Source organism: Primulina huaijiensis, chromosome 13 (genome assembly GCF_012295235.1).
Source record: "Primulina huaijiensis isolate GDHJ02 chromosome 13, ASM1229523v2, whole genome shotgun sequence".
Lineage (NCBI taxonomy): Eukaryota > Viridiplantae > Streptophyta > Magnoliopsida > Lamiales > Gesneriaceae > Primulina > Primulina huaijiensis.
In genome coordinates this window covers 16,644,204-16,664,618 of record NC_133318.1, presented here as the reverse complement: position 1 = coordinate 16,664,618, position 20,415 = coordinate 16,644,204, and the positions used below count along the sequence as shown (strand labels likewise).

At 30.6% G+C, this 20,415-nt stretch overlaps 1 protein-coding gene across 1 annotated transcript; it reads left to right on the top strand.

Annotated features, from left to right (window-relative positions):
- Positions 1–239: 239 nt before the first annotated feature.
- Positions 240–6,945, top strand: LOC140991277 (uncharacterized). Its single transcript, XM_073461203.1, has 6 exons — positions 240–349; positions 5,678–5,816; positions 5,922–6,016; positions 6,148–6,311; positions 6,400–6,746; positions 6,810–6,945. The coding sequence occupies exons 1-5, from the start codon at positions 240–242 to the stop codon at positions 6,537–6,539; spliced, it is 648 nt and encodes a 215-aa protein (XP_073317304.1). The 3' UTR covers positions 6,540–6,746; positions 6,810–6,945.
- The last annotated feature ends 13,470 nt before the right edge of the window (positions 6,946–20,415 follow it).

The window sequence follows — 20,415 nt, the reverse complement described above, 5'->3', positions numbered from 1 at the left end:
TTGAGGATAAAAAAAAAACGTGTCAAACGTTTTAATATTTAGAGTGACATCCCAAATTAATAATCGATGCTCTCTTATTGGTGCATGAACATTGATTTGTGTTTTTTTTAAAAAAAACTCGAACTGCAATTTTATTGAATTTCATTTGGAGACTTACACTCATCCATAAAGCTAATAGAGATAGGGACTACATAAGAAATACTGAAACAAGTTTGTTGAAGGGCCGTTTTAACTAGTGTATGAGTGGCTCTATTTGCTTGTCTCCTGATGTATTCGATTTTAATCGAACTCTGGTTTCTGCTAAGTGCTCTACAAGCAGTGATACTGAGACCGAATTCGGTAAGGACTGGTGCATCGGAATGGATAGCATCTACTGATGTCTTGGAGTCCGATTCCACTATTAATTTGTGTCATTAATCACCAAATAATACACCAACGTGGGTGCTCTTATTTATAAGGAGATGAGGTTGGAAATAAATGTTTTCATAATCGAATCGATCTGCTTTGAAATAATGGTTCAACTAGACAGTCGAATCAGAACATTGTTATATATTATATAAAATAATAATATAATATAGTAAATAATAGATTTTAAATTTTAAAAATCTTAAATTTTTATATAAATAAAAAAATTTAACAAAATTTAAAATTTAAATAACATACATATATTCAAAATATTAGTGCAATTACGTATAAATGATAAACAAAAAATTACAAATAAAATAAGTTCGAATACTACTAAAATAATATTTTTAACAAAATTCAAAATCCAAATAATTATATATATAATCAAAAATAACATTTAATATTTTAAATATAAGAAACATTTAAATTTAAAAAAAAATTCCTCAAAAAAATTATAAAAATAATAGTGAACTGGTTTGATATGTTCTTGATCGTTTTTTTGATTGATTTGACCACTAAAACGATTTTTGAAATATGGTCGGACCAGTGACCAATTTCTGACCGAACGAAACGGTCCGGTCAAGTTTTGAAAACATGCTGAGAAGCTTTAATCAACTCAACAAGTTCCCAATTTTAAATGAATTAAGGAAAAGTTTTAATAAAATATCTTGTAAAGTTTTTAATAAAATATATAATGTTAATATAAAATAATTTAAAATTAAGATTTTCTTTATCTATATATAAAAAATATTAACAGTAAAAATAATATGATGAATTTTAAAAACATATAAAGTTATAACAAATGAGCTTTTTTAAAAAATATGAAAACTAAAAATAAGGATAATAATATTTTCCAAAATTATAATTTAATAAAAAAAATTAAATACATGAAATTGAATAATACAAATTTTATTGTAACGGAATAATTTTATTTGTTACAAATTTTTTACAAAATTAAAATATCTTCCTACCAACTCATAGCAAACACTTTTGTATGTGCCTCAGCAATTCCTCGTTTTGTCACAAATAATGCACACAATTTTTTAAAAATAACAATAATTGTTATTATGACATGACCAATAAGCTAAAGCATTAAACAATCATAGCAAACTTAGAGCATGTCCAAAGAAAGCACCAAAAATGGTGTTTCCAAAGAAAGCACCAAAATGGTGTTTTAAAATGGTGTAAAACACCATTTTTGGTGCAAAATATATGTTCCAATGGGGGCTGCACTCCCCTGCGGGCTTCTTTCNTATAATTCAAATACAAGTGCAAATATGAAGACGGTAATCGAAAGGAAAATACATTTAGAAGAAAAACAAACTGGATAATCAATAATCTGGTAAATACAATAATTAATATATGTAAAATAAAAAGAATATTTCGAGAATATTCTTTTTGGTGTAAGATTTGAAATAAATGGGTTGGATATGGATGTTGTAGTTGGTGCAGAAATCACACTATTTTAGTGTAAAATTTGCACTAAAATAGATTTTGTGGTTGGAGATGGTCTTATCCATATATATTTACTGTTATTTATTATTATTATTATTTATTATTATTATTATGTAGAGATCTTTCAGGGACGGAGCCACCCCAAAGGCTGGGGTGGGCTCCAGCCCGGGATAAAAAAAAATAAAAAATTAATAATTATAGTATATATGTAATTTTAATTTACATTAAAATTTTGTCGGATCTATAAAATAATCATATTTAATAACTTAATCCACTAAAATTATCTTCAACCTATTTAATCATAAGAAGAATCAAATTACTCTATAAACTGCAATTTTGGAAGCAAATACTTGAAGCTGAAAAGGATTGTACGGCGGGAGGCTTCGATTGAGTTAGCACAATGTGAAATGATTGTTTTTTGCTACTTAATTGGTTTATTCCATTTATTATGCAGAAAAATTCAAAATATGGCTTGGTTGAGTTTGTAGTTATTTTTTAGCTTACATAGTGGTAAAGTCATAGAATATTAAATTTTTGTTATGTATAGAGCTTGAGATTAACTTTCATATGATATATATTTTTAGTTGTTTCTGGATTTTTTTTCCTTTGAAGTAAACTCATGTTAAATTTGTTCATACGCAGAAGTTAATAAGTGATTCTTCAATTATTTGTTAAGTGACTGCGACATATTATTTTGAGTTAATTTGAGTTTTTGAGACGATAATAAATTGTTTTACAGAGGTTTTAGTAAAGTGAAATGGTTATATTGTTGCTTAATGTTATTAAATTCACAACATGTGTTCATTCCTTCTATTTAGGTGATTGAATGTTATTAATTATCAAAGTTAGTTTGATGCTCATTTGAAATGTTTGGTGACAACTTCTGCATCTTTCATTGGTGATGATCTTCTCATCCTAGACATGTGCTGATAAAATTTTATTTGATTGAAATATTCATTTAAGAAATCAAAAATCGACGAGTTTTATTCGATGAAAAACCACAAGACACATCTTTAGTAGCTTATATCCGGTTCATGTCACTATTGTGTATCGAATCATTTAGCCCAGTGTCAAAAAATTTTCTAGCTACGCCCCTGTTTTTGTCCAAAGATATTCAGATAAATATGCAGCTCTAGTGGCTGGTATATTTATCATTATTTAAGATTACACCATATCCCAAAATAAAATGAAGAGATAAGATTGCTAAGAAATTTCAAACATTTTAACTTAATTTTAAACCCGAATATAATAAGACTGGAAATCCGAGATATTCGATTTCAATTCAAGACAATTCGATTGATTTCCAAGCAAACTTGGTCGACATGAATTTATACATTCGTGTAGAAGTCTCAATCCCATCTGCCACAACTAAATCTCCATAATTTAAACAATAAACATTGACATTCAAATCAATATTCAAACGTGAGATGACCTTGTTAAACAAATTTATGAGACATATATTCAATGCGATTCAATTCATAAAAAAATATGAATCGGATCGATACAACTCGCAGTAGACCAAACGGTTCAAAAGCGAAGAAAACCCACATGTCAACATTAGGAGGCCCATTAACAAATTCTTGCATACGGGAGGTCCTCAATTTCCACAATTTGTTTTCATCACATATTGTATAGATCTTAAAATGCGCATCTTTAAATCGTCAAGTGTCAAGCATACAATAAGGAATAATCTAATATTTAAATGAAAATGCCCAAAAATCAAATCCAATAGAATATATCAAACAAGTGTGAGCAAGATTTTCAGATCCGCCTGCAATACTTAATACAAAAAAATAGCCTCAGGCAAACTTACAAATTTAACACACTGACTTGGCGTCTTTGACATAAAGAGTAAAATTGGACACCGAAATTTATGTGGAAAATCCCTAAAAATTATCAAGTAAAAACCACGGATCAAATGAAAAAATTTTCATTATAATATTTTATGATGTACAACTACTTACTGTATTTTCAAATAGAACACAATCTCTTAATACATGAGAACAAATACCTCACAAATATTATAGAGCTAAACACCCAAATACTATGAGATGAGAGAAAATACCGAGAATGGAATGCTCGGGATGCCTTGAATGATAGGTGTTTTCTTCTCATGTCTGAATGCAAAAATTCCTCATGTCTTTCGGCCAAATTTGCAACCAAATTTGACAAATATCTTGCCAACTCTTTTTAACTAAATGATAGACACTCACCATTCAATGCATTAATTTTGCTGACAGTGATAATCCATTTCGAAGGTTCCGTGGCTGCCAAAATTGGAGGGTCATTATCTTGTTTATCAATTTTTTGCTTTCAGCTTTCTTGTAATTTGATTTTTATAACCTTGTACTAATTGTTTGATGAAAATTGTTACTTTTTATGGCAGAGTGGTATGTGTGATTTTTTTCACTTGGGAAGGACCGGAAGGTCCATCAATGTGTCTTAGGTCGATGACTATAATTTCTAATTTGAAATGTAAATTGGTTGAGCTCGAAGTTTACAAGAAAGAAATTAGAATTTGGGTTATTTGATAATTTCAAAGATGAAGATCAGACACAGCTAGTATTCGCATTTCATGCAAAATAACTTCCATTATCTCATAAAATTGAGGATTTTTTTGAGAAAAATAGAGACTAATTTATCCTTCCATTTACAATATATTGTGTAAGCTCGTGATTTATCCAGTACGCACCAAACAGCAGCGGTGGCAGCTTCATGCATCATAAAAAAAATTAATCATGCGAGGTTTAGAATTTGTTATCAGATTTCTTTCAATCCATGGCATTTCTCAAGGCAAAAATGTATACACAGAATTGCTTTGGGGAAGAAAAAAAAAATACAAAAGAAAAAAAAGGACTTAATTCATTTTTTCCAATTTTAAAATTAAAAAATCTAACATATAATTATAAGATGGATAAGTTTGAGTAATCGGCCAAAGCCAAACTTGGGCACCATTAAAAAAGACAATGAACTAGAAAACTTTCCCAAACGAGAATAAACAAACAGCAGAAAATTGGAACATTGTACAAGAAGAATGCGGCGACTATTAAAAGTTTTGGTCCTGACACATAGGAATTTGCGTGATTGTAAAACTAAGCAGAGAGCAATGAGAACAAAGCACACTTCAACATAGTAATTACAGTCAAAATCGCGTCAAGAAAGCAAATATTTTCTTGCTTTAAAGAATATTTCTTGGGATTAATCCAAACAAGGCACATTTTTTTGTCCCTTTTTTGCACTTAATATATAGAGATATCAGCAAAGATTACAAACACGAGGCATTGTTCCAAGTTTACTTAGTTGCAATATCAATTACGTTCAAGAAACAAAGATGTGAATGCATAGGAAGCTACAAAGAAGGCTGCAAGAAATCTCTATTGTAACTACATAAATTCCCTCCAACAAGAGTTACAATATTCCAGGAATTTTGAGGTTGCAACTTCATGTACTATTGCATTATTGCTGATATCGGTTTTGTTTTTTCATCGTAGTCTTGGATTATAGCCTCATCTGTTGCAGTGTGCTTGGTTTGGAACTGGAAAATTGTCTAGTAACATACAAAAGGTTGTAATAATTCAAGACGCGTCAAGGGAACTTAGTATCGTAAGACAAGTTCTGCGCGGATTGGAACTCAAGTGTGGTGACAAAGTCAAGCTTCTTGGAATAATTCAGGCTTTTAGAGACAACTCCATATTGCATCCTATGTTCTGTGGATCATTACTGCGTAAAGATTTCGTACTTCTGGTGAAAAAGATTTCATTCTTGGATTCATAGTTTAGCACTCAATGTAATTAATATTATTCATATTCTTGAGCAGGAAAAAAAACCAGGTTGTATTCGAGTGCACTGATAAAAAACACAAAGAGGGCATCGGAGAAGAAATTCAGAAGAAATTTGATCAGTATAGTAGCTGCGACGAGCATAAACAGATACTTAGAGTGGCCAAATCGTTACAGGTGATTGATGATCTAATTTATTTTTCTGGCCTGACTATTTGAAAATTAACAAAATATTTCTAAATAGCAACATTCCGACTAAATTCTTGAATCTGGCACCAATAGATAGAGTTCGAGATAAAAGTTGTGGCAGGCTTGCTGAAAGAGGTTGGGGTAGAATATGTCAAGAGTGTTCAGGCAACACACGTGATTCTTCACAGGTTTCTAAACATCATTCTTTTAACCTTAATCGAATCAAATTTGAGAAAGAACCAACATATAATCCATTAGACTTTTGCCTTGTTCAGTTTTGATTAAACAACATACGATTGTCTGAACCTGTTACTTCCAGGAAACTTAAGAAAGAATGGAATTACTTTGAGAAAAACCAGTCTTGTGGACTTTCTAGAATGAAATCTGATGACACCGTTGAAGTTATCAGACAGCCTCAAGACAACGAAGCTAGCGCGTTACCCCCAGGCCTAATGCAGGAGTTATACTCAAATCCTGAATCCAGTAAGTGGTTAGGGCCTCAGATTTTCATGCATATTTTGGTTATTCGTTTTGGTTCAAAGTTTAATGTACAAGGAAAAACTATGACCAGGGAACCTCTGTTTGTTGTGTATGAACCGCAACCCTTTGAATGGAATAAAGAAACCGTTCACTTACGCAGAACTACAGCTCGCGGGTAATGGATTTTGCCCTGAAATTTGTCGTATGACCCTGGAAGGAAAATCTACCTAGGATTGTTGAATGATGAGAGCAAACTTTTGATCTGGGAGCACCCTTCAGCAACAATTAAAGATGCCGAGTTGAATACAGAGGTTCAGGCTCTCCAGGATATCAGGCAAGAAAATGTGACTTTGTTCCTAGGATTGTGTACAGAAGGGCCCCAGAGGTTGCTGGTTTTCGAGTTTGTTTGCAATGGTTCTCTCAACAGACACCTATCGGGTAAATGGATGCACACTTAAAAAGAGAACGTTTTCTAGTTCATTGATTTTGGGTTTTGTGCAGGAAAGAGCAAGAGATTTACATGGGAAAGAAGACTAAATATAGCCTTTGGGGTAGCAAAAGGTTTACAAGTTTTGAACAGATCAATAATTTACGGAAGCATGAGGCCTAGTAACATCCTCATTACTCATGATTATCAACCGTTGGTATTACAAATTCCTATATAAATATTATTATCACACAGAGATGCTAATGAGTAATACAAGACCGAGTATCTACTGTTATATTAAAAGTTGTAGCTAGTGATAACAACGTAATTTGAATCTTTTACACCGCACAACACCTCAAACAAAATATATCGATCATCATACTCAAAGGAGATAAGCAATTATTGGCGGAGGCTGCTATTACACCCCAACATGCAGTTATAATTATTATCTATTTCAGGATGAATGCACCTTTTAGGCCATTGATCATTTAATATATACATATATCAGATTTCCTACTACGGACTCGCTACGAACCAATACGAAGCCCTGGGCCAGTCTTCTGAGACGACAGTGTTTAGACTTTCGAATACCTTATACCTCGCACCAGAATATCAAGAAACCGGGACAAACTTGAGTAAAGCTGATGGGCAAACATTCTTGAGATGGGTAATGAACGTGAGGTTTTATTTGAATATTATCATGCAAAATCTTTATTCTAAGACCTATTTATGCAAGAACAAAAAGATGGAAATTATCTTATTTTGATATAGATCGAAGGCACGGAATTTAGAAAGAAACCAAACGCTTGATATAGCTCATGATGAGCCCAGCAAGCTAGAACAGGGTCCGGCTCGAGTTCAACCTGTCTCAAGAATCTGCCAATGTATAATTGTAGGAGAGCTCATTTGTTATTAGGACTCCCAATTGGGTCGGGCTAGACCATGCTCTATTTGACCGACCCGGAAAAAATGGGGCTGAGTTTATTATAAGTATGAGCTGAATTGAAAAATGAGTTAACTTAAAGTTTTGGTTGCATTACACATAGATATTCTTACACTGGGCAGCCCGAGTTCAACCGTCACCTATATGTTTGTGAACTTTTGTGTGCTAAAACATAGATTAAAAAATTAGTGAGGAAAAAAAAACACAGATAAAAAATTGTTAATTTCTAAAATAGAAAGGTCACGTGTTATGGGTTCTGTTTTAGATGTGTTTTTTTATGTTTTAAAAATAAAAAAAGTGGGTCAAACGGGTAATAAATACTAAACAATAAAAAATAAGAAAAAATTACAATTAAAATATTTTTATATAATATGTTATGATCAGTGGAGTGTTTAGAGGGGCTGAAAAAAAATTTAGTAAATTTGTAACACTTGACTTAAAATTTTTTATGCTCAAAACCGGTGTTAATAACCTTTCTAACGCATATTCAATCGTACCAGCATGGCCCCATTGATTTGTTTTCATGCAATTAGCTAATCTCAAACTGCTGAAATCGGAAGACAAGTTTAGATAGAAGTGCGGAAGTAGTCTCACCGAACTCGGTAAATCAAAAACTAGTTAAGAAACTCAATAGTCCGAAATCGGTAGCAAAAATTTAATCACAGGAAAGTAAAGGATACTTTCACATGTCTATTTAGAGGTATGAAATTCTGGCATATAATTTCAATAGTTTATTAGCAGATTTTCGATTGAATGGATATAATTTTTTAAATCAAACACGATGTTTTGAATGTACCGATTTGTTTGTATTATTATATTTCCAACAACGTTACGTACATCAAATTGGAATATATGAAATGATTGGACGTTACATCACCTAATTGGCAAAAACTTATGTCAGACAGTCTCACGGGTCGTATTTTGTGAGACGAATATCTTATTTGAGTCATCCATGAAAAAGTATTACTTTTTATGCTAAGAGTATTATTTTTTATTGTGAATATAGGTAGGGTTGACCCGTCTCACAGATAAAGATTCGTGAGACCGTCTCACAAGAGACCTACTCCACCTAATTAATCTCTTTAAATTAATTTTTCTTCAGATATATGTGGCTAATAGAAAATAATTAACAATAATTTTTCCCTTTAGTGGGAGAAATATTTGTTATAAATATCAAAATCTCGTTTCAATTTTAGAATTTTAGTGTTGGATGAGCTATAAGTCAATAATTTTGATTCAAGAAAGTGTGGATTTTAAATTTTAAGAAAAAAAGTGGCAAATACAAACTTTTTAGGGAAAAGGCTCTATATGTATATATGTATGTATATATGTATAATCCTATCATCTAAAGCAATTGCCTTTGGAATCTACGTAAATATTTATAGAAAATTGAAAAAGTGAAGGAAATACATAAAGAAAATAAAGGTGATATTGCATTTCTTTTATACTTTTATCCTCTTCTTGATCTAATGGCTTCCTTAAAGCTCCAATCCCTTTAGGCCTTTACTATGTGATTAGTATTCTTTTATTGTGAACTTCCTATTTATTATTCCATATTACCAATATGATGTATGCATTATATATGTGTGTTTAAGTTAATTATGTAGGAACGTTTGTCATTTACTAAAAATTATAGCTGATGGTAATGTTATAATTCAAATCTTTTAAATCGTTAAGAAGTTTAAGTATCACGGTTCGATTGTTCTTCTAACCGTGATAAATATTATGTCACAACAAATTATGTGTATAAGATATTGATATTATTAAAATATCAAAATTTTATGTATTGTGCTATTTATAAAGTAGAGTAATTGTGAGAAACATACCATAAGATAAGGACGTGTTTGGTAGGGGTGATAAAGTGGGTTTATTTTCTTTAACCCACATTATCTCTCGTTTGGTACGCGTGATTATTTAACCAAGTCAATCTTTCCTATGAATTATTAAGTTATATTAGGTAGGTTAAAATAATACATCCTCACCCCCTAGGATTATTTATCACACTCTTAATTCATCCTATTTTTCCAATTTTACCCTTCTCCTAAATTCAAACTCACCACCACTTCCTTCCACGGTAACCCCGCCAAAGGCCGACCACCGCCGCGGGCAATCGCCGGCCGCCGCCGTCGCCTCTTCCGGCCGTCCACGCCAGCCGCCGACAACCTCCACCCCCCCCCCCCCCCCCCCACCCCCCCCCCCCCCCCCCCCGACGCAGCCGCCGCCGTCTCCGGCCTGCCCCCGCCGCCTCCTCTGCCGGACCGTCGCCGCCGGAGTGGAAGAAGAAAAAAAAAAGAAAGGACAATTTGTCATTTCATCAAAAAATTCAAAATTATCCCACACTTAAAAATCATACAAAACATAATACAATTTTACATTATATATTACATTTCTATCACAATCATTTCTTTTATCATTTACATACTAATCATTAGTTTATTTTATCCTCCAAACCAAACGTAGTCTAAATATTTTATACTGTTTTAGAGGTAGACATTTTTATTTAAAAAAAAAACCAACGAACCGATATTTAATGTTTAGATATTAAATTTAACTGATTGTAGTATTTTAAAATATTAAGGAATTATAAAAGGTTGATTTTATAAAATATTTAAATTCATATTATAACTATATCTATGGTTATATCTCCAATGTCGTCCCAAATTTTTCCCTAAAATTTCTATTCCGCAAAGTAGTATTAGTCTTGGAAAAAAAACATAACGTTTGAGCTGAAGTACTGTTTAAAAGATTTAAGTTACACTATTAACATCAGTTATAGCTTTTAGTAAAGCGACAAGTGTTCAGTTCTATAATTGATATCAGAGTCAATGTCACAAATTCGATTATAATGATTGGAAGAAGTGAAATTATTGAAAGAGATTGTTTAGTGCAATAATTATTTATATTAGGTAGAACAATCGAAACATAACATTTGAACTGATAGACAATTTAAAAGATTTGAGTTGTAACATTATCATCATCATATATAAATTTTGATATAACTATAAAAGTTCAATCTTCTACATGATAAATAAAAATTCAAGTATCAACTTTAAATTAAATTTTTAGTCCAATAATATAATATTTTATAGTAAAACCTATATCACACGGCCCACGGATTACGCCAAACCCAGGAGATACCACTTTGTATGATCCAAATTCAAAATTTGGCACGTAAAGTAGGCTCGGATCCCAACATATTCTCGATGTTCCAAGATCGACTAATATAATAATAGAAAAAGAAAGAAACGATATGGACTTTTATCTTAAAGTTGAGCCAAAATGGAATGATAATATTTTAATACAAATAATTTAAAAAGCCAAATAGGATTAAATATACAGTTATGCGTATTGGTCATGGTGAATATCGTCATAATTGATATAAAGTGTGCTGATTTCGTAAGACGATCAACTATCACTAAAATGATATTGAATCTCTTGAGCATTCGATCAGCAATGTTGATGATATTTTATTAGAAATAATTTAAAAAACTTCAACATTCGATCAGCAATGTTAGTTAACGTTTTTATTTACATTTGTCTATATTTATATTTTATTTTTATAAATTACAATATAATCATTGCTTATAATTCAGATTTTCATCAATTTTCAAAATTATTCCGAAAAATATATATTTTTATATATTATAACTCATCGTATAATTCCTAAATTATTACACTCTCTGATACATCATTTAAATAATTGAATAACTAAAAAAAATTACATGAAATAATATATAGTGTTTCAAAAACCAAAAGTAAACACATCATTTTCTTGGAGAATTTTTTTAAAAAATACCACAAGAATACTACTGAATTTAAGCCGATCTTTATGACCCAAAGTTAATTGGATATTAATATTAATATTAATATGTTAGCATTGATTTTTATTTTATTTTATTTTTAAAAACAATGTTTAACGTTGATTTTCTTGAATAATAAAAGAATTTTATATGTCTGATGTAAGGCCCGAGATTATATCATTTTAATCCGAGATTATTTAATTCAAGAATTTTGGAATGAGGAATTAGATTCCACGGTTTTTGTAATTAATTAGGATTGAAATTGAATTAAAAGATGGAGCGGGGATCGATTTGTAAATAATGAAAAGTTGAGGGACTAAAGTGCAAATATGGCAAATTGAGTGGACACATGTCTTCACCTTGCAACTTAAATGTTAATCTTCATTCCAATTTCACATTCCCGAGAGAAAATCGAGAAGCTCCATGAATTAATCCTCAACGTTTCCTTACACCGTAGAAATTTTATTGTATGGCATCCGGTTATCAGAATTTGAATCCGAACACAGTTCTGTAATCCTTTCGACGCGAGCTACAGCAGGACGTAAGCTTTATTGAGTTCTGTTATCATTTGAAATTATGATATTGGAAAAATTATTATTTGATCATTATTATGTGCTCTGGGAATACTACACATCGTAGAATCGAAGTCAGATCGAAGAACAGATTGATTATGGAATTGTTATGAATTTCTGATTATATGGACTTGAAACCGGACAGATTTAGATTATTGATTGATTACAGATTGTATCGGATATGGGTTATGATTTGTAATTGATATCTGTTGATAAGGTATTTACGGGGATATTGAGATTGTACCGTTATGCCGTTGATTTTGAATTAAATTCAGATTGATCAGATTCAATATTGAATTTAGAATGGAAGGTTGATATTATTATTCTCGATATGTCCTTTCAGATTTACAGAGACAATCTTGAGTTCAGAACTTCCGTTTCTTCAGACCGAGACTACAAACGAAAGGTATAAGTCAATGTGGTATTGGGAGATCGACACAAGTAGGATATACTTGTGTTTCCCTAAATCACATACTATTTGTTATTATTTGCATTGATTTGATTTGATATGCTTGTTCTATTGATGTATAGAGAGCATGTGTTAGACGAATATTAGACGAGTGATCTTGTGACAGAAGTACCTGATAGTGGCGGGATCGCCACGGGCACATTGCACGATGTCACAAGATAGTGTATTGGCGATAGTGCCACAGTCTGTGACGGATAGGTCAAGACACTGGATGTTTGGTTATATCGACGTGGATAGAATCGGAGTTTCTTCTATTACTGTTGGTCGATATAGGAATACCAACGTCTGAAAACCGGGATCCCTAGACTAGGATTGAGTCTAGTCTGAGTCGTGGAGTCACGAGTATGATTGATAGTTTGATATTAATTATGTTTCAGGTTTTGATATATATCTGATATCTGCTTCATGCTTTATATTAATTATATGATTGCATGTTTCGTTGATTTATACTGGGATTTATTCTCACCGGAGTTATCCGGCTGTTGCCGTGTTTGTATGTGTGCATGACAACAGGTGGGACAGGTTCAGGGTCGAGGAGATAAAGAGAGAGATCATGATTAGAGTGGAGACTACGGACTTGATCTGAGATAGGGTTGAACACTTGATATTTAGTAGTTGAACCTTAGTTTGTAAATGATTGTATGTAGTACAAGACTTGTACCTTACTTTTATACTGATATTTATAGTAGAGTGATTCCATTACGTTCCGCATTTGATATTATACTTTAAAAAAAAAATTAGACTCTGTTTATTATAATTGATTAATTAGTCCCAATGACGATTAAGAACATGATTAGCGTCCGGGTCCCCACATCTGATAAGAAAAGTGATCTACAATTATCAAAACTCAAACTTTTTAAAAAAAATATACAAATTTTATATTTATTGTAATTGAAGAATAGAAAACACATCATGCATGCATGAGAAAAAAATGAATTATTTTTAGTACCAAACTCGTCACGTCGAACTTTTTCGATATATTAAAGTTACTCGATCGATCAGAATATAAATCATAATTTTTTCGATATATTAAAATTAATGGATTAATTTGGAGCAAGCCTCCGGAAGGACACGGGAAATGTAATGTCGACGGCTGTCTTTTCTAACTCTTTCCACGCAGGTTTTGGATGCATCCTAAGGGATTCAAAAGGTTTAATTTGTTGATCGCTGCTTTGCATGGCAGTATCCTAGGTTTGTTGAAATCAGGGGTGGAAAAAAATACGGAATTTTCGGTATACCGAAATTATCGTACCGAAAAAATGTCGAATTTACCGAATTTTCGGTACGGTAGGTAACGGTATGTAATTTGAAAATTTCGATACATATCGATATATTGAAATACCGAAAAAAATATACAAAAATTTTAAAATATATAAACAATAAATTTATAAAAAAATTTAAAATGTAAGGTTTTTTTCGGTATGAAACGGTATGTACCGATATCGTACCGAAATCTCGGTATATCATACAATTTTGATATAATCGGTATGCTAGTTATATGTATCGAAATTTTCGGTATACTGAAATTTTTGGTACAGTATCGATATGAATTTTCTATTACCGTAATTTTCGATACGATATACAGTATAAGATTTTCGGTGCAATACGGTACGATATACTACCCCTAGTTGAAATGTTACGATAACATCGTATCAGGGCAGTTCACGCTTTAGCAAAATGTCATTGTTTTTACGTCTGATCACGTAAGAGAGACTCATCCCTCTCTTACTCTTATTTCGCATGTAATCATTCAAGACTTGTTTCAATATTCGGAAAGAAAAAATTTTAATTGGATTAATTTTTAAAATAATCTAAATCCAATGTTACTAATATTATTGTATGTATGTATGCCAATAATTAATCAATCCCGCTAACGAAATGGCGGATTTTTTCCACAATTGACTTTGAGAAATTCCAATAATAGAGATGCCATCCCAAATTAAATGCACCCAATCATCGTGGCATCTCTGTGTGACAAATTCAAGAGAACTTCCGACATTAAAAAATAAAATAAATAAAGGTTGACTAAATTAAGGCCACACTCTGATAACAATATATCCCGGCCCACTCACATAAAATTTGTTACCAAAATAGCTTAAATTCATATCCATCATTTTCACATTTATTTTTTGTGCATACTTGTCCAAATATGGTGCCTGGAAACTTAATATAATTTATTATTAGCAAGCATGGTCTTGCTTATATTTATTGATCAATTATATTAAAATATTAAGTAACATTTTTTGTTATGAGTGACTCAAATAGAAGATTTATCTCAAAAAATTGACTCGTGAGACCGTCTCATAAATAATTATTTTTTTTTGTGTATATTAATTTTGCAATCAGATAATATATACGTGTTGATCGGATGGATTATTGCATGGATTTCATTAACATTTTTCGTTGATTAAATATTCAAAATCTAAATGCATGTGATTGAATTGGGATTTATTGGCTTTTTTAAACTTTGTTTATTTTTTTTAATAAATAGTTTGAATGACTAACAAGTTGTGTGGACTTCAAAGATGTGGAACAATATAATTGTTTTTTTAAAGTCAAATTTAGTACTTGATGTTACTATAAATGCATGCTCGCTAGAAATCTAGTAGAGATGTTCTTTAGGGGATATCCGAACTTGTAGAGCAAGGTTATAAGTGTTTGATCAATAGTTAAAATCGATTGTTTTATTATCATTTTTTCGGACGAGTCTGTCGCATCTAAAAAATATAAGATAGTTATGGGATTCCATCGTAATAATAGTACGCGCAATGTGGTCAAATTTTACAGCCACAGATTTAATAAAGGATGAAGCACGCTTTCATACTTGTTGTGAGTAGCGGACAAGCAGACATGCACAAAATTGCAGTTAGATTCCAAACAAATAAATAAGCTAACGTAAACGCGTCTTCAGATTCAACTGTACTTCAAAGCATTTATTCTCCCGCAGAGGACAGAAATCGGTAAGCTCGAATAACATCATATTTTCTACTGTAATTACAAGATTAGTACAAGTAAACTAATTAACTCCAACTGTACGTACAAGAATCTTAAATTCATCGACTTACATCGTTGACGAAGACCTGCGTTAATAAAATAAGACAAAGAAACGGAGAGTCTATGCTTTCACCTTGCTTACGTGAGATTAATTTACTTATTTATCTATTGAGATTAAGAATCTCTAGCACCCGGGGCTTTCATAGCTTCGACGAGACTAAGTGACGGCCCATGACATTCATTCGATCATGATCTCGATATATAGCTAGCTCTTTCGAAAGTTAGAATTAGAATTTTTTACTTTTAATAGATAGCGCAGTTCCAGCAGAGGCCTAATCAAACCAAGTTGGATGAAAATCGACATGTCGTGTTTGAGCGGTTGTACGATTTTAAAAAATCCGAGTGATTACATCGTTGTTACCACTTATAGTCGTAAATATATTAACAGTACAAAATATAATAAAAATTTGTGTACTTTACATTCCATTTGCCATGGTAATTACATCAAAATTTAATTAAACTTAATCAAGCATGCATGTATGAAGTTAATGTATTTTTAGTTTTGGTTGATGTTTCAAGAACGTTTTATATTAGTTGACTTTAAATATTTAACATGAAAATTATCTAAACTTTTAAAAAAATATATCCAAACGTTGAATAAATTTTATGTTTTAAAACACATGTAAAAATTGTAATATAGTATTTTGAAATTGACGAAATTCAACCTGTTTAATTTGACGTGCAAATTAAAATCTTGAGATAAAAAGCTCAATATTTAAGTTACGGCCCAAAATTTAACTGAAATAAAGGCATAAAATAATTATTTTTATAGAATAACAATCATATGTCAAAAACTTTTTTTTAAAAAAAAAATTCAAGTTATAAAAGCTAATTCAGTGGTTGCTTGACCAAAACATTTCTCAAAAGTCAAAATTCTTCAAGCGTAACATCACGTGTAAATAAAGTTTATCCAATTTAACAACAAAATTCCTTTTAGCTTCCTTGAAATACATAAAAATTATATAAATTTTTTTCACAAAAACTCTTGTGATACGGTCTCACGGATCAATTTCTTGAGTCGAATCTCTAATTCGAGTCATCCATGAAAAAATATTACTTTTTATGCTAAGAGTATTATTTTTTATTGTAAATATCGGTAGGATTGACACGTCTCACAGATAAAAATTCGTGAGACTGTCTCACAAGAGACTTACTCAACATTTATTATTATTATTATTATTGAAATCTAACATTTATAGTGTTTTGAGTTAATTTTGTTATATTGATTTCTGATTTGATTTGACTCAATCCGTGAAAAAATATTATGTTTATGTTAAAGTATTAATTTTATTGTAGTATCGATCTATCTCACAGAAAACTTACTTAAAAAAATAGCGTGAATTGCAAAATTAATAAACTAGTCCCATATGATTAAATATCATATATTTATTAATCCCACAATATAAATTTATGCNATGATACAATCTCACGGATCAATTTCATGAGTCGAATCTCTTATTTGAGTCATCCATAAAAAAATATTACTTTTTGTGCTAAGAGTATTACTTTTTATTGTGAATATCGGTAGGGTTGACCCGTCTTAGAGATAAAGATTCGCGAGACCGTCTCACAAAAGACTTACTCAACCTTTATTATTATTATTATTATTATTATTGAAATATAACATTTATAGTGTTTTGAGTTAATTTTGTTATATTGATTTCTGATTTGATTTGACTCAATCCGTGAAAAAATATTATATTTATGTTAAAGTATTAATTTTATTGTAGTATCGATCTATCTCACAGAAAACTTACTTAAAAAAATAGCGTGAATTGCAAAATTAATAAACTAGTCCCATATGATTAAATATCATATATTTATTAATCCCACAATATAAATTTATGCAATATAATCATGTTCAGGACACACAATTTATTGTTCGCCAAATAAATGCAATATCTCTTTTTTTTTTAGTTAGGAGAATGAGAATTAATTATAATTGGATTTCGAATTCGAATTCTAAAAATCTTTATAAATTTAAGATCTTTTAATATAAAATGGTACTTGATATTGTAAAGGAACGAAATTATGATTTTAAATTAAAGAAATTTGCTTGTGCTGAAGCCGGCTCATGAAATTAACGGTGACGGCGTAAGCCGGCTGAGCCGAGCGAAACTATCTTCGGCTACAAGACTGTCCGTGTATTGGGATACTAAAACAGCTTTCGGTGCAAGGATCAAGCCCAGCTATATCCTTAACTCTACGTCATCATGTCGTCATAATCAATCACTATGATGTCACCGATTGCCCCCTTTCATTTTGTTTTATATTTGAAAAAGTAATTACCGTTTTTGCCCCCCGCCTCTCTTCTAGAAAGTGAGGCTTTGGCTTTACTCTTACAGCTCACCCTGTCTAAATTCTATCCTCCATCAAAGATATGTTCAACTGTGGTCCTTCGGAAAATTTCGCTGTAAATTTTTGAAAAATCAACGATTAATAACCTCTGAATTTTTAATTAAAACAATATATATATTTTATAGCAAAAGATTTTCTCTCTAGATCACTTGGTTACATCCAAAGTTATCATATTCATATTAAAATTTCGACAAATTATCGTTCTGATCGAAATCTAAAATAACATTCAACTTATTAAGCATGTTGTAATTTGAATCGGATCTAACATCATTCGAATGTTTGATTGCTATTGCGATCAAATTATGTAACATATGGATCAATTTTAAGTAAGAATTTAAACAGTTAGTTTTTTCAGTTCCAAATTTAAAGTAAAAAAAATGAAGGGAATAGTTAACATTCATTTAGGGGTGTTCAAACTTCGGATAAAACCGAAAAAACCGAAAATTCAAACAGAAAAAACCGAACACCGAACCAAACCGAACCGAAAACCGAATTTTGTAATCCGGATATAAATGTTAAAACCGAAGTTTATTTGGTTCGGTTTCGGATTATATATGTCAAAACCGAAAAAACCGAAATGTCATTAAATTAATATTTTTTTTATATTTTTATTTATATTATATATTTTGATATGATATTTAGTGAACAATGAAAAACTATTTTGAACAATTTTTAGTTGATTGTCGTTTGTTTAATTAATTTAGATCTTATATTTAAATATTTTATTAAGAAAACATTTAGAAATTTAACATATTATATTTTACAATATATTTGTATTATTAATTTAAATAATTATACCAAAAACCGAATTAATCGACCGAAATGAACGAACCGTTTTGGTAGAAAATCGAACCGAATCGAAGAAAAATGATTCGGATATCGGATTATATATTTCGAAAATCGAAAACCGAAAAAACTGAAAACCGATCCGATCCGATAACACCCCTGAAGAAAAATATATATATGAGAATAATAATTGTACGAGATTCTTTGGGACCCAAAAGCAAGAGGGATAGATTAAAATAGTGGAGTGACATCATAGATGGGAACATCACACGGTGCCAGCCTAAGCATAATTGGCTCCCGCTATTGTAATTTAAGATCAGGTAATCATCATCACGGCGATTAGTTATTCTCCACATACCCTCTCTCTCTTTTCAACTATTTATGATATAAATAAATATTTTCTATAGATTAATTATAAAATAAATTAATTTTTATAATAAAAATATTAANATTTAAATGAAAAATAAAATAAAAAGTACGCGCTTTAAAAACGTACGAATGACATTTGTAGAATTAAAAAAAATTCCGTCACACACAGTAAAAGTTAGTTATTGTGTGTTTTTTAAGATTAATTAATAATATAGATGGAAATTGAATAATATATAATTTAGTAAATATTATCATTAATCTAGATACATATATACATATATATAATAAAAAAATAGGAAAGAGAATTTAGGATAGAAAACAAGCAGCGTAAATGACGGGGCGAGAGGATGATATTATTTACATCGTTTCCCCTTTTTTTTTAGGGAATTTTCAAAGAAAGAACGTTACTTCCCGTTTATCACTTTTTTCTACCTCAATCATTGAACACTAGTGAACAAACCACACATTATATTTATGTAAAATAATGATTATTATATATGTGAATGATAATTATTAAAAGATCTAGTTTATTCATAAAATTGTGTTATCTTTTTTAATTATTATTATTTTAATAAATATTATATAATTATATTAAATATGTAATTTGTAGAGACAAAATGTGTATAAATAAGATATTTTCGTAAAAACTAAAAAAATGTTACAAGTTTGATAATTAATATATAACATTTATATATAGTATAATAATCTAAAAACACAACACTGACAAAGTGATAAAAATTACACTACACTTTAACAGCATAGGCCAAACGATTAATTAGGTAAAATCTAACATCTATATTGTATTATTAAGTTTGAAACATCTAACGTAACTAATTTTGGTATCATTATCTATTTTAATAATTATATATATTAATAAAATATTAAAATTTTAATACAAGTCACATGTAGTTCAACAAATAGAATCTTTGTTTCCAAAACATTAAGCTGTTGGTTCAATTCCTACTTTAGTTTTTTTTTCTTTTTTTTTCTTATTTATTTTTAATAAAGTGTGCAAAATAATCCGTCATTATTTCTTATAATTATATTTTGATATTTATTTAAATAAATTATAAAAAAATATTGTATAAACATGCAACACATGTATCAATGTACTAGCCTATTAAACTAAGCGGCTTGGACTCCAAGTCGAATAGCCGAGCGACGATGCGGCTTACCTTAAATTACCTCAAATCATTTATTACACCACCGAGTCCACAGTCAAATGATATTTAACCATGGTTAAGTTTTCCGTACATGTCAGCTCGCCACGTGTTCCTCATTACGCGGTTTCTTCGACGCCCCCACAGTCCCCACCACCGCCTTATTTAT

Bases quoted from the DNA above. Each gene is read 5' to 3' on its own strand.
- LOC140991277 (XM_073461203.1), top strand. From the start codon at position 240: ATGAGTGGCTCTATTTGCTTGTCTCCTGATGTATTCGATTTTAATCGA. The intron at 5,817-5,921 runs GTGATTGATGAT...TGGCACCAATAG, and splicing joins GAGTGGCCAAATCGTTACAG to ATAGAGTTCGAGATAAAAGT. The intron at 6,017-6,147 runs GTTTCTAAACAT...TGTTACTTCCAG, and splicing joins ACACACGTGATTCTTCACAG to GAAACTTAAGAAAGAATGGA.